Source organism: Podarcis raffonei, chromosome 16, assembly GCF_027172205.1.
Source record: "Podarcis raffonei isolate rPodRaf1 chromosome 16, rPodRaf1.pri, whole genome shotgun sequence".
NCBI classification, from domain to species: Eukaryota; Metazoa; Chordata; class Lepidosauria; order Squamata; family Lacertidae; genus Podarcis; species Podarcis raffonei.
The window spans coordinates 17348671-17362533 of NC_070617.1; the positions used below are offsets into that span (position 1 = coordinate 17348671).

General features: G+C 44.9%; 1 protein-coding gene across 2 annotated transcripts; it reads right to left on the bottom strand.

The window, feature by feature from the left end:
- Nucleotides 1-1032: 1032 nt before the first annotated feature.
- HAPLN2 (hyaluronan and proteoglycan link protein 2) lies at nucleotides 1033-12109 on the bottom strand. Of its 2 annotated transcripts, none has more exons than XM_053370108.1 (6): nucleotides 10391-12109; nucleotides 9288-9401; nucleotides 7743-8096; nucleotides 6894-7010; nucleotides 5537-5722; nucleotides 1033-3658 (listed from the first exon to the last, which is right to left on the bottom strand). In XM_053370108.1, the coding sequence occupies exons 2-6, from the start codon at nucleotides 9373-9375 to the stop codon at nucleotides 3375-3377; spliced, it is 1029 nt and encodes a 342-aa protein (XP_053226083.1). In that variant the 5' UTR covers nucleotides 9376-9401; nucleotides 10391-12109; the 3' UTR covers nucleotides 1033-3374. The 2 variants fall into 2 exon arrangements, with proteins under 2 accessions (XP_053226083.1, XP_053226082.1); XM_053370107.1 differs by having other exon boundaries at nucleotides 10406-12108.
- Nucleotides 12110-13863: the final 1754 nt, after the last annotated feature.

Genomic DNA, 13863 nt, shown 5'->3' on the forward strand with positions numbered 1-13863 from the left:
AATATGTGCCCCTTCCATGTGTTCCCCCTCATTTGTACAATCTTCACCGGAAGCAGCTGTTTTCTCCAGGTTTCTCCCTGCTAAATCCAGAGTTTCCCTGTCCTTGGGAAATCCTGTTTCCTCCTAACTATATATTAAAAGGTGAAACTAGTCATCCATCACAAAGCAAAGACTGGCCCAAACTAGCTGAATGACTGTATCCAAACAAAAGTATCAGCACGTGGGCTAAGAACCAGTGTAGGGTGGGGTGGGTGGAAAGGATGAAATAACATAAGAAGAGCCTGCTGGATCAGGCCATTGGCCCATCTAGTCCAGCAGCCTGCTCTCAACTGGCCAACCAGATGCCCCAATGGGAAACCCATAAGCAGGACCTAAGTACAAGAGCCCTCTCCCCTCCTGTGGTTGCCAGCAATTGGTATTTGAAAGCATTACTGGAGGCAGAGCATATCTATCATGGCTAGCAGCCATGGATACCCCTCTCCTCCATAAATTTGTCTTATACTCTTTTAAGGCTGTCACTACTTCCTGTGAGAGCAAGTTCCATAGATTAATAATGTGCTGTGTGAATAAATAATTTCTTTTATCTGTTCTGAATCTTCCAACTTTCAGTTTCACTGGATAGCCACATGTTCTAGTGTTATGAGAGAGAGAAACTTTTCTGTGTTCCCTTTTTTCATGCTGTGCATAATTTTATAAATTTCTATCATGTCACCTTTTACAGTACTTGCCTTTTCTCTAAACTAAAAAGTCCCAGATGTTGCAACCTTTCTTCATAGAAGTTGCCCTTTTCTGAACCTTCTGAAGAAGGCTGGGCATCTGTCATGGAGAATGAGAGATGGAAGAAGGAACTGAAAATCTCCTGGTGGTGCAGACTACAATTGCATTCAGCAAGCTGGTTCTTTCCACCACGCTGGCAGGCAGAGGGGTGGGGTGGGGAATAGCTAACTTTCTATAAACTTTTCTGATGTGCAATGGGATTCAATGGCTCTCTTTCCCTGAAGAAAGATTCTGTTAATCACAGCCACAACGCTCTTCATTCCTTCCTCAGCATGTTTATTTAGAAGTAAATCCCAAGTTTGAGGGTACAAAGCACTCTGCACATGCACAATGAAACTGAATATTTTATGTATTTACATTTACTTATTAAAATGTCCCTTTGCATCCATGTGCAAGAAAGCACATATCACTAAGTGTGATTAGTCACAGAATGGAACACTCTGGACCAGTCTTCATCAACCTAGTGTCCTCCAGATGTTGTTGGACTACAACTTCCATCCAGTCAGCACATTGTAATCCAGTTTGGAGGGTACCAGATTGGCAAATGTTATTCTAAGCCATCTTCTAGAACTAATATGACAGTTAAGAGCCTCCTTACATTGTGTTATTTTGAGATTGACTTAGATCATACCCTTCCTCCAACAGCCAGATACCTTTGAGAAGCATAAAAGCAGAATGCAAAAACAACATCCCTCTGTTGTTTCTGTCTTAGCACCTGCTATTCAGAAGTGTATAATGCCTCTGAATATGGAAGGCCAATTGGCTACTGTAGCTAACAAGCAGGACCTGCAACAGAAACTTGCATGGTGTGTTCCTGTTCCAGGTTTCAACCAGCCAGCTTTTTTTTAGGGTACTCCATTCCATTTCCCAGCATCCCAACCCGATTTTCCATTCCTCCTATATACACACAACAGGCAGTCAACATGCCATGCCTATTGAGCATGCTCAGTCTCCACTTGGCTGTTGCGGGAGGGGATTCCTTCCTCCTTTAGGTTTCACCCTATACAATTTGCCTAAGCAAGACTTTTTTTAAAAAAATGAATGGATGTTTGTCAAACTTTTTCATCTTTGGTGTTGAACACTAAAAAAGTGGTCTCTGGATGGGGAGATGTCACTGAGATTTCATGCTGATTCGAAAATGTGGGCATCCAGCATTTGCCAAAGACTCACACTTCTTATCCACACATATTTCCTCCGCTCTTTCCAGGCACGGTCCACTCTTAAAAGCACTGTGTCTGAGCACCATTTTTTCTCCGGAGCTTTCCCTGCAAAAACCTGCTCTTTAAAGCTGAATCAGAGCAAATGGCAATCCACAGACACCCTAAATTGCTGTTTGCTCCAATTGAGCACTAAAGAGCAGTTTTTGCATGGAAAGCTCTAGAGAGGGAAAAAGAGCCCTCAGACACAGAGCTTTAAAGCATGGACCTGTGCCTTGAAAGAGCAAGGCAAAAGGTAAGTGTGGTGAAGGCGGGAAAACAGCCACACAGACAGAAGTCCAAGACTTGTTGCCAGACAAACTGCCCTCTGCTCCTTCTAGCTTTCCCTGCATCCATGTCTAGAATGGTGCATTGTTTCCTGTGCTCCTGATGGAATTTTATGCAGCAGACCTCTTCTCTTTACAGAAGTCGAAATTTGCCTCCTGCTTTTTGGAATGGATCACCTGGCTCCTGATTCCTTCCCCATAACTCCTGGCTGCCCCACCGTTTTCCAGATTTCACACTCGATCCACATCTTGTTTCTGTTCCCAGATCTCAAATAAAATCCTGTGTTCACAAACAATTTCCATCAGCCCCAGCTGCTTAGACTCCCAATTCCAATCAGCCCCAGACTCCTCTAGGAAGTGTCCTTGATCTCTGATAATTTAAAGAACTACAATATCACTTTAACCAGTCATGAGTTCCTCCAAATAATTCTAGATGGGCCCAAGTGTCAGTAGGTGACTGAGGTGGGCAGGATACCTTTCTTCAAAACTGGAGGTTGTATGAAGTCAGGGAGAATAAAAATCAAGATTCCAGGTTTAGATATTTTTAAAAAGAATACTTAATAAGGTAGTGAAGCAATGGTTGGGTTTGCAAGCAAATGTCCATATTAACAGGACATTTGTTGTAAAGTTAGTGCCTGTTTAGGAGGTATTCACTTTATTACTAAAAGCAGTCAAGTATTGCATTAATTGGGGCAAGATAATGGGATCCCGCACACTGAGAACAAACTAGTTCTGAGTGTGCATGTAAACAGGCACAGAGAGAGAGAGACATAGACCCCAAGTGTCAGTAGTGGGTGGGACATCTCTCTCCAAACCTAGGAAAAATGTAGAGGTTGTACAAATTCAAGAAGAAAAAGTCAGAACAAGGCTCCAAAAATACCTACACTTGAATACACAAAGGCAGTTTGTGTGATTCCAAAGCCTGTGACCTATGAACTCCACCCTTAGATTAAGATAGGGATCATGGAAAAGTCATGGTGAGGAAAAGCCCCTGTGCGATGTCATGCCAACACCTTCCAAGAGATCTTTTGCAAAAGGGTTGTATATGTGTCATTTTGTGTGGTCCTCTTTGGGCCTAGCTGGCATCTAAACTTCTCTGTCTCTCTCATCCTCTCTACTTCACTGAGAAGCAGTAGACTCCATATTTCTTTCGTAACTTGCTGGGAAATCCAAAGCTGTGGACGCTGGGATTTGTGAGTCCCCCGCAGTGGGCACGGGGAATGTTGATCGGAAAGCGCACACTGCCGTCATCAAGCCAGCCTCCGTCACAGCGGTCCAGCTGGGAGAATTTCCACGCAGCGTACAGCTGCCCAACTTTGGCGATGGCAGCCCTGTCGTTGCGGCAGGCTTGAGTGGCTTCCTTGAAATTCATGTGGCCCCGGATGAAATAGACCCGGCCTGGGTAGAGGAGCAGAGGGGGAAGAAGCAGAAGCAGGAAATGATGTTGAGGGAGTTAGAGTCAATGCACAAAGGATTTAGCTACGACCCGGCTGGACTACTGTAATATGCTCAATATGGGGCTGCCCTTGAAAAGTGTTCAAAAGCTTCAGCTAGTCCAAAATGCTGCAGCCAAACTGCTGACTGGAGCCACAGGGAATAGGTTACTCCCTTGCTAAAACAATTTCACTGGCTACCAGTCCATTTCTGGGCACAAAGTGCTGGTTATGAGTTATAAAGCCCTAAATGGCTTGAAACCCAAGCCACCTTAAAGTTAATATCTTCCTATACAAATCTGCCTTGGTGCCAAGATCCTTGGGTGAGCAAGTCTATCTGTCCCATAAACATGATTTGTGATGACCTGAGAGAGAGCCTTTTCTGTGGCTGCTCCCAGGTTGTGGGATTCCCTCCCAAGAGAGGCTAGACTGGTTCCCTCTTTGTATCACCTTCTGCCGGCACGCTGAGACCTTCCTGTTCAGACAGGCCTTTGGAAACTAAGGGACAGACAAAGCTGATCACTGGCCGCCATCAGAGCAAACTGCGTTTTAATTGCTGGTTTGAAATGTGCCTTGAATCCCAGTCTGAGAAAGGCCAATAGAAATGCATTCAATAAATAATATAGGAGAATTGCACAGTTTGTGGAAACTGCCAGGGTATGAAAAGACTAGCAAATGGCAGGGAGCAGGGCAGAAAGACTACAAGCCCCAGTACTCATTAGTTCCTTCCTGCTCAGCATTAAAATCTGAGGAACTGGAATAATATTTTAACAGGTATCCTACACATTGTTGCACACACCCCAATCTCCAGGCAGTGAGAGACTCCAGGGACGTCTGTGTATTCCCATAGTTTGGTTTCCTTGGAATGAAGGTCGATGGAGATTATGGTATCTTTAGGATATATGGTTTTATTTACACATAGATACAACATATACACTCCCTAGGATGGAGGGGCGCACAGCAATAACGCTCCAACAGATCTTGCTTCCCCATTAGTTTTCCAGGTATATCTCGCAGCCACAGCTTTGGAATCCAGCACAAGAGCAAGACAAGCCTCCTAGGATGATGTAGCCTCCACACAGGGTGTGTGTGTGGGGGGGGAGGACCACCCATTTGTCTATATGGCAACCTCCTTGGGCATGTAAATGATGGTACTTAACTAGCCAGCCAAGGTCACTACTTTAACAAAAATTGGTTAAGCAGGTTCCTCTCATAGATTCTGACCCCACATACACAGGATCACAGGTTTGGAAGGGACCCACAAGAATCAACAGATAATTTCTAAAGAATGAAGGTGGTGGAATAGAAGCCACTTTGGTAGGGGGAGGAAATATTTCATCAAAATTGTTTTGGCATAGTGCTACTTTAGACAAGTCACTCATTATTTCAAAATTAAAAAGACTAGAAAAATAAAGCATAAAAATGCATAAAGCATAAAAATATGGCCTTTTCATGCCATAAAATTGAATTTTTTCATTTATAACTTACGAGATTGTTTATATGGGATAGGAATGGGGGTGAGGGAGAGCTTAAGGGTATGTTACAAGTCTGTGTCAAGCCCAAACAAATTATGCTTGGGCGCTTGGTTTGGGAAAGGTTATGAAACCTAGAGCCCTAGCCTCACAACACTCTTACGAGGCAGAATGCCACTTTTTACTGAAAGGTGAAAGGACCGAGGAGAGAACAAACTGCTTGTCCAGAGATGCACACAGAGTTCAGGAAACAACTGCTGAGAACCATTAATCTGAGCTACATAAACAAGTTTATTTCTAACAGTAGGGACTAGAAATTTGCTTCGTATATGAATCATGCCAAGCCTCTGGCTTTGTCTACACCCACATACCTTTCACAGCCGAACTGAAACAGAAGGCATCAAACCGATCTTTCAGCTTGTCCCTGGCGCCATAACTTCGAACCCCTGGGAGAAGAAGACGTCCCCCACAGGGCTCGCGGGAGTTAATGATGGGGTAATGGACTGTTCCTTCCATGACCCATCCTGCGTTGCACCAGTCCAGCCCTTCTGTCCAAGCTAAATGAAGAGGAAGCAACAAATGCAATACAACAAGTTAACTGAGCACCAATTGCTTCCTCTGGTCCATTGCCTGCACCTTGAAGCAACATCCATCAACCAGTCAGGGGATGCTTGTTCTCACCATCTCTATGTATGCCAGAACAAGCTTCATCAGGTTGTTTCTAGAAGCGCAAGGTGGAGGATAACAAAAACAAGCAATCAGTCAAGAAATAAAGGAGGGCATTTCAGGGTTTCCCTTTCCTTTCGGAAGGACTATGAGTGTTTCTTATTCATTCCAAAAAAAAAGAAAGACACAGTTTGGCTGAAACACAAACAAAGGCTTTGTCTATTTTTAGATGGTTTCGGGGCAGTCACACACAATCCCACTTTCAGTACTGCTGCCTTGTTTCCCATCAGTGCCAGTCTTGTAGCTTCCTCCTGGAATCCTGTCTTTTTTATGCCACAAACATTTTTGGTGTTTGGTTTTTATTCCTGTCCTGCTTTTGTTGCACTATCCTGCATGATGGAAATAATGTAAAACTGGGGAAACATTGGAGAAGAACTAATAAACCAAAATGATGTGTGGATGGTCCAGTATAAATCAACCATGAATGCGCCTATAGTATCAATGACATGTCACAAAAATGCACCCACAAAACCCCCTGCCAATTTGGAGGGCCCTTGGAACTTTCAGAGGAGCTATTTGTTTATTTGTAAAAATAGTTATATATTGCTATTCATACTTTAAAAAAAAATATTAAAGTGGTTTACAACAATTGTACATAAAACCACACAATAAAAAGCACATAAAAAATAAAATCAGAAATGAACTTAACAACTGTGGAAAATTTTATTATTAATTGCCTGCATAAACTGGACGGAATAGAAAAGTTTTCATTTGTGCGTTTAAAAGCTAAGACAGAAGGTGCCTACTGAATTTCAATTGGCAGATTGTTCCACAAGACTGGGGCCTCTTCAGCAACCACAGCATCATAGCTGTTTGTTTATTAAAACATTTATATACCACCCCTCATTTTTAAAAATCTCATATCCAAAATAACAAAACATGAAAAAGCCTCACTGAAGAACAGCAATGACACAGCAGCAAATAAACCCCACAACCCAACCAAAACAAAGCAAAGCAGTAAAAACCAGATGAGTAAGAAAACACCAGCAAAAATTGGGTTACCTTTATAAAGTTGTCCATAGCTTGCCAGGCGGGAGTCCTGCTCTTGACAAGCTTTTTTGGCCTCAAAATAGTTGAATTTGTAGCGCCCTTGGCTGGTCTGGTAGGGGAAGACAATTCCTGGAGAGAAGGAGTAAGAGAATTTTGGGGAGGAGGTGAGTAGGGGGTGATGAGCCTTGAGTTACCTTTTTTAAAATAAGTATTTCATTATTAAATTAATTTGGATGTACAAACTGAAAATAAAAGGCAGAGGGTGAGTGTTAACATAACAGGCTTAGGATTGCTCAGTAACTATACATAGTGATAATCTTAACATTGGCCCCACTTACACTATACATTTAAAGCATTGAGAGGCAGTGAGCTTCATTGCCAGCTAGTGGGGATTTGAATGCTGATCTCTCCCAAGTCCTAGTCTGACACTCTAACCACTACACAACACTGGCTTATACTTGCACACTGGTTCCAACCTGTCTTGCAAGGCCTCCATAGATCTATATTTTGCAAATTGCCCTGTGATCTTCAGAAGAGCAGTATATAAATTTAATTTAATTGAAGAAGAAGAGTATCCCGCTTTATCACTGCCCGAAGGAGTATCAAAGCGGCTAACATTCTCCTTTCCCTTCCTCCCCCACAACAAACACACTGTGAGGTGAGTGGGGCTGAGATACTTCAAAGAAGTGTACTAGCCCAAGGTCACCCAGCAGTTGCATGTGGAGGAGTGGAGATGCGAACCCGGTTCCCCAGATTACGAGTCTACCGCTCTTAACCACTACACCACATTGACTCTCTAGAAGAAGAAGAAGACGACGACTTCTCATGCCCTCAGGAAAATGGCCGCACCAGTCCCCTTACCATCTAACTGCAGGACCAGAGATATGCTCTCATCCTCCAGGCCGTTGATCAGCTGGCAGCGGTAGCGCCCCTCATCATCCAGTGCCACGTCAGAGATGGTCAGCGAGGCATCATAGCGGTGGCTGCGCCTCAGGCGGGCCCGGCTGCCCAGCGGGCCGTAGGTTTTGTGGTGCACCCCGTTGGTGATCAGGATGACAACCTCCATATATTCGGCCGGCTCCACTTTGCTCCACCTGACCTTGTAGTTTTGGGGTAGCGTCCTCAGGATGCAGGGCAGGGTGACGGTGGCTCCTCTCTGAGTGTGCACTAGCTTGGTCATTGGCTGCAGCAGGTATTGGAGGGGTGCTGGTGTTGCTGTGGGTGAGAGGGAAGGAAGGAAGGAAGGAAGGCCACTTCAGTACGGCCACATCCGCACCATACCTTTAAAGCACTATGGCGCCACTTATACAGGCATGGCTTCCCTCAAAGAATCCTGGGAGCTGTTGTTTCTTAAAGGTCCTGAGTGCTGTTAGGGACCCCCTATTACCTCCACAGAGCTACAATTCCCAGAGTTCCCTGTGAAGCGAGGTAGAAATTCTGCAAACCCCGTTTTCAGGAAAGCCAGGGCGTCCTGACCACAAAGCGAGAAAGAAGCAGTTGTGAGCAGGAACCTAAGGGCTGAATGGTACAGTGGAAAATAACTCCAGAAAAGGTGCATACAGCAAACCAACCAACCAACCCTTGGGTTGTGTTTTAAGAGACTCTGGTTGGAGGTGGAGGACTAGCAGAAGGTGGTCGGTCGGCTAGAGGATGAAACAGCTTAGATGATGTATTTTTCCTAAACACAGTGTGCCATAATGGAAATGCATTACTGAATAAAGTCTGATAAACTGGGAATTTGGGGTGAGCCTCTGTATTGAACCCACAAAAGGAATTTTCTCCTTCAGAAGAGGGAGTTGTATTTCTGTGATAGGAATAGTGGCCTCTCAGCACCCTTCACAAACCTCAGCTCCCTGAATTATTTGGCCCTGATTTATTTATTTATTTTTTAAAAATATTGCCAGGACAGTGTTTTCGTGCTAAGTAAACTGTTGGTAAAAGTGAGGTGTGTCATAGAATGGTGACCATTGCAAGGGTTAAAACTGAATGTGTGCTGAGCTGTGATATATGGCTTTGGGTGTGGGGCAGATGAAGGGCTGAGAGGGCTGTTGGAGGCCCCAACAATCAGTTGATCATCCACACGGATAAAAACAGGCAACCTGACCTCATTGTGAGATGGGCATTTATTCAAAATCCACTTAAAATGATTTAGCATGATTAACAAATTCCAAAAAGTCGATGAACGTGACCCGTGATACCAGCTTTTCAAAGTCTGATAGCCATTTATGCCTCCAGTGCCCCTCTGCCACCCCCTTCCTTCTCAGCACCCCCTAGTTATTCCCCCCAGGAGGCATTACCCACCAACTTTGGGAACCACTGTGCTCAGAGATCCAGTTCTTCTCCTGCTGTGGTTCTGTGCGAAATCAGGCAGAGTCATCTCTGTGTGTTTGTATGTGTCTTACGCACCTGGATTTCCAGTTGGCTTTTGGTAAATAGCGGGGATTTCCGGAAGAGAGGAGAGACATAAGGAAGCCAAGATCAGGATCTGGTGCATACTTCAAAAGCAGAGGAGGGCCTTGCCTGAAAAATGAGTGACAATTGAGAAGGACCCCCCAGCCCTCTCACACACACATACTGACAAATACACTTCCACTATGAGCAACATAACTGCCTGCTGTACCATCTAGCTCAGCATCCTGTTCTCACAGTGGCCAACCAAACGCTTGCAGGAAACCAGCAAGCAGGAGCCAAGCATAAGAGCACTCCCCACCCCCATGGTTTCCCCATGGCTTAGCCAACATGGCTAGCAGCCATGGACAGCCTTCCCCTCCATGAATTTGTCTAATACTCTTTTAAAGCCATTCAAGTTTGCTGAAATCGCTCCCTCACGTGGGAGGGAGTTCCACAGTTTAACTATGCACTGCAAGAGCAAGTACTTTCTTTTATCTCACCTGAATCTTCCAACATTCAGCTTCATTGGATAGTCTCCATTGAGTTCTAGTATTATGAGAAGGGGAGAAAAACTTTCCTCTCTCCACTTTCCCCATGCCAAACATCATTTTATAAACTTCTATCATGTTGCCTCTGACTCACCTTTTTTCTAAACTAAGAAGTCCCAGACACTTTCCACATAGGGGAGTTGTTCCTGGGTGTTCCTTTTCTAGCATCCAGTTTCTAACAAGGGCAGCCAGAGAACCCCAAGGAAATTCATGAGCTTGAAAATTCTAGACCAACCTTCCTCAACTTCCTCTTCCAGTTGTTTTAGACTACAGCTCCCATCAGCCCCAGCCAGCACAGCTGTTTTTGCAGCAGCCAACCAGATGCCCCAACAGAAAGCTCACAAACAGGACCTGAGAGCAACAATACTCTCCCCACTTGTGGTTTCCACCAGCTGGTATTCAGAGGCATATTGTCTCTGATAGTGGAGGCAAAACAAAGCCATTGATAGCCTTAACCTCCATGGATGCATCTCATCCCTTTTTAAAAAGCTGTCCAGATTAATGACCCTCATCATCACAACCATTCATACACCACAAGTAGAGAAGAGAGAGAATCAGAGAAGGACCCACCATCCGTTACCATACCTCTCTAGAAAGACAGGTAAATCGTCCAGCCACTTTGATGAGATTGCAACGGAAGCTGTCAGGAGACACCGAACCTGTAGCTTCTCATGAGAGTACAAAACCAATCCAGGGACTCATCTCCATGGAGCGATGAGCTGCTGTTCCTCTTAATCCAGCCTCATGGTCAACATCCCCCATCCCCACCGCACAGATCATAGAGAAGAATGGAAGTCCATCTCTGCCAATGTCACCAAGACAGGTTCTCTGGATGAGAAGCATTCCATCTCTCAGGAGGGACACAGGTGACCACGTCAATGCCAGTTGGACCTCATGAAGACATCCTTATGGTGGCGGTGGAGAGGTTGGCCAAGGATGATGATAGTGGTGCCCCACTTAGGATGACAACGTCTGATTTCCCCTCATCCTTCTTCTGTATCCTTTCCTGCTCCCTCTCTTTCTCTCCTTTGGATGTGAGGTCCCGTCAACAGTTTGCACATTTTTCTGTTTTGTTTACCCCACCCCAAGAATACATTAAAACGAAAGAAAGAAAGCAGAAACAGATTCTCATTGTTCTGCTTGGCAAACAGAACACCCTCCTCAAACAAGCTTGCCTTTATTCTGGGGGAATTCAGACAAAATGTCAACACAGCCCTCATGCCGGCTTCTGGCACCTTCCATGGGCCCACTCCTCATGCAGAAGATCTTAGTAAACAAGCCAATGTGCCTTTTTTTGTGGGGGGAGGCTGAAGCTCCAGAGAGTTTCCCACAATGCACCACATCCTAAAGCTGTGTCCAAATTCCAAATTATTATTCTAGCCACAGAAGAGACCAATTCTCACAGAATGCCTCAGACTAGCTATGTTAGTCATTCTGGTGGGAATCCAAGTGGTCATCCTGGAATAGATGCTCTAAGCCTTGGGAGCTTATGATTCCCAATTGCTTTGAGGTTTTTGGATATTAGTCAGCGGTTCTTCATTTTTGAACGCCGGCCATACAGGCCGCCTACAGATGGCAACATTCAGCCACAGCCCATCCAGAGGCAGCTGTTAGGGCTAAATTTGTGGGGTGGAGGTGGAAAATGTGACTTGCCCTTTCTCTGTATGTGGGACCCAGTTGCTAGGTAGGGAGCCCTGACTTCATTCCTAGAAGGAAACAGCTCAAGATTGATATATGTTTTGATCTGCTGATCAAGACATTATTGTTGTCAAAACATTTGATTATTGCTGATTTTATCTTTTCAGTGTTTTAAAGAGGGGTTTTTAAAGTGATCATTTTATTGTTTTATTCTCTTTGTAAACTGCTTTGAGGTTGTTGTTTTTAACAATCAAGTGGTATGTAAATTTTACTAAACAAATTAATAAGCTTTTGCTGCCAACGTTCTGTGATGGGACTAGATGGTGTAAACCTGACATATCTGCATAATTTTGACGCAATTTCTGTGACTGATTCCCATCGCAAAAAACTGTGGGTGGGATGGAGAGAAAGAGAGACCTAATTCTGTCAGCAGGGACTGTCTTGTTATTTTTCTCATGAAAGCTGCATTGGGAGCCTTTTTAAAACTGAAAAGAGGGGTTAAAATGCTCTAAGTCAATAGATGACGACAACAACAACAACAACAAAATAATTTATATGCTGCCCATCTGACTGGGTTGCCCCAGCCACTTTGGGCGGCTTTCAACAAATTAAAACATCAAACACAGTAAAACACCAAACATTAAAAACTTCCTTAAGGCTGCCTTCAGGTGTCTTCTAAAAGTCAGATAGTTGTTTATTTCCTTGACATCTGATGGGAGGACATTCCACAGGGCAGGAGTGACTACCAAGAAGGCTCTCTGTCTGCTTGTCTGTAATCTCACTTCTTCACTGAGGGAACTGCCAGAAGGCCCTTGGAGCTGAACCTCAGTGTCTGGGCTCAACAATGGGCAGCGGCGTAGCTAGCTGCTCCGGCTCCCGGGGTGGCGCAAATGCCCTGCACCCGGGGGCAGTGCAAGCCGCCCATGGGGGGAGCAAACCGGGGCAGAGCACACTGCGTGGAAACTCCACAGAGTCCGCAGGCCCCATGTTGCTGTTTCGGGCAGTGTGGAGCCTACAGGTGCCAGAGCCACTGTGTCACTTCCAAGTAGAGAGACATGTGGCTCGGGCACGCTGCAGGCCAGGCCCTGCGGTCACCCCCATCAGTGATGACACCCGGGGCCGTCCGCACCCACCGCACCCCCCTTCCTACACTACCAACAATGGGGGTGGAAATGCTCCTTCAGGTATACAGGGCCAAAGCCATTAAGGGCTTTAAAGGTCAGCACCAACACTTTGAATTGTGCTCAGAAACATATTGGGAGCAGTGTTATATGGTACCAGGCACCAATCTAGCTGCCGCATTCTGGATTAGTTGTAGTTTCTGAGTCACCTTCAAAGGTAGCCCTACGTAGAGGACATTGCAGTAGTCTAAGCAGGAGATAACCAGGGCACTGAGATCCAGCTCCGAGGGCCTTCTGACGGTTCCCTTACTGTGAAGAGTGAAGCTACAGGGAACCAGGCAGAGGGCCTTCTCAGTAGTGGCACCTGCTCTGTGGAACACCCTCCCATCAGATGTCAAGGAAATAAACAACCACCTGGCTTTTAGAAGACATCTGAAGGAAGCCCTGCGTAGGGAAGCTTTTTAACATGCAATGTTTTATTATGTTTTTATATATGTTGGAAGCCGCCTAGTGTGGCTGGGGCAATGCAGTCAGATGGGTGGGGTATTATTATTATTATTATTATTATTATTATTATTATTATTATTCTGTCTCCTGAATAAAACGATGCAAGGCACATAGCAAGGCAGCCTTTCACAGAGGTCATTATGGTCCCACAGAGAGGGTTTCTTCAGCTCTTGTTTCTCGCCCCCAGTAGTCCCCTCCCCTGCCCTCCCCGTGCATCAGGTCCATTTCAGGGATGGACTACAAGGCAAGCAACAGTTTGCTCATTGTGAAGAAAGAACAAAGAGTCCCAGGCCTTGGTGTTATTATCACATGCTGGAGAAGACAACAAGGGATGTTGTTCATCCCATTATCCTGGATGAATGGGCAATAAAGGCTCCTGGAGGAAGTTGTGGGAGGGCAGAGAGAGGGACAAGGGCCACATTCAGACCATACATTTAAAACACTGTGATACCACTTTGAACAGTCATGGCTTCCCCCAAAGGATTCTGGGAACTGTAAGTTGTTGCTCCCAGAGTTCCCTGGGAAGAGGGATTGATTGTTAAACGACTCTGAGAATTGTAGCTCAGTGAGGGGAACAGTCAGTGCTTTTTTCTAAAAAAATGTTTGGGGTACTCTCATTTTGACTCAAGAAAATCACTATTTCATAGTTCAGAAAAATAAATACAGTAAATGGACCAAAGTACAAAGATTCACAAAATGCTTAGGGATATGTGCCCCCTTAGAAAAAAAGCACTGGGAACAGTTATAACTCTCATCAGCCTGAACAAACTTTAGAAA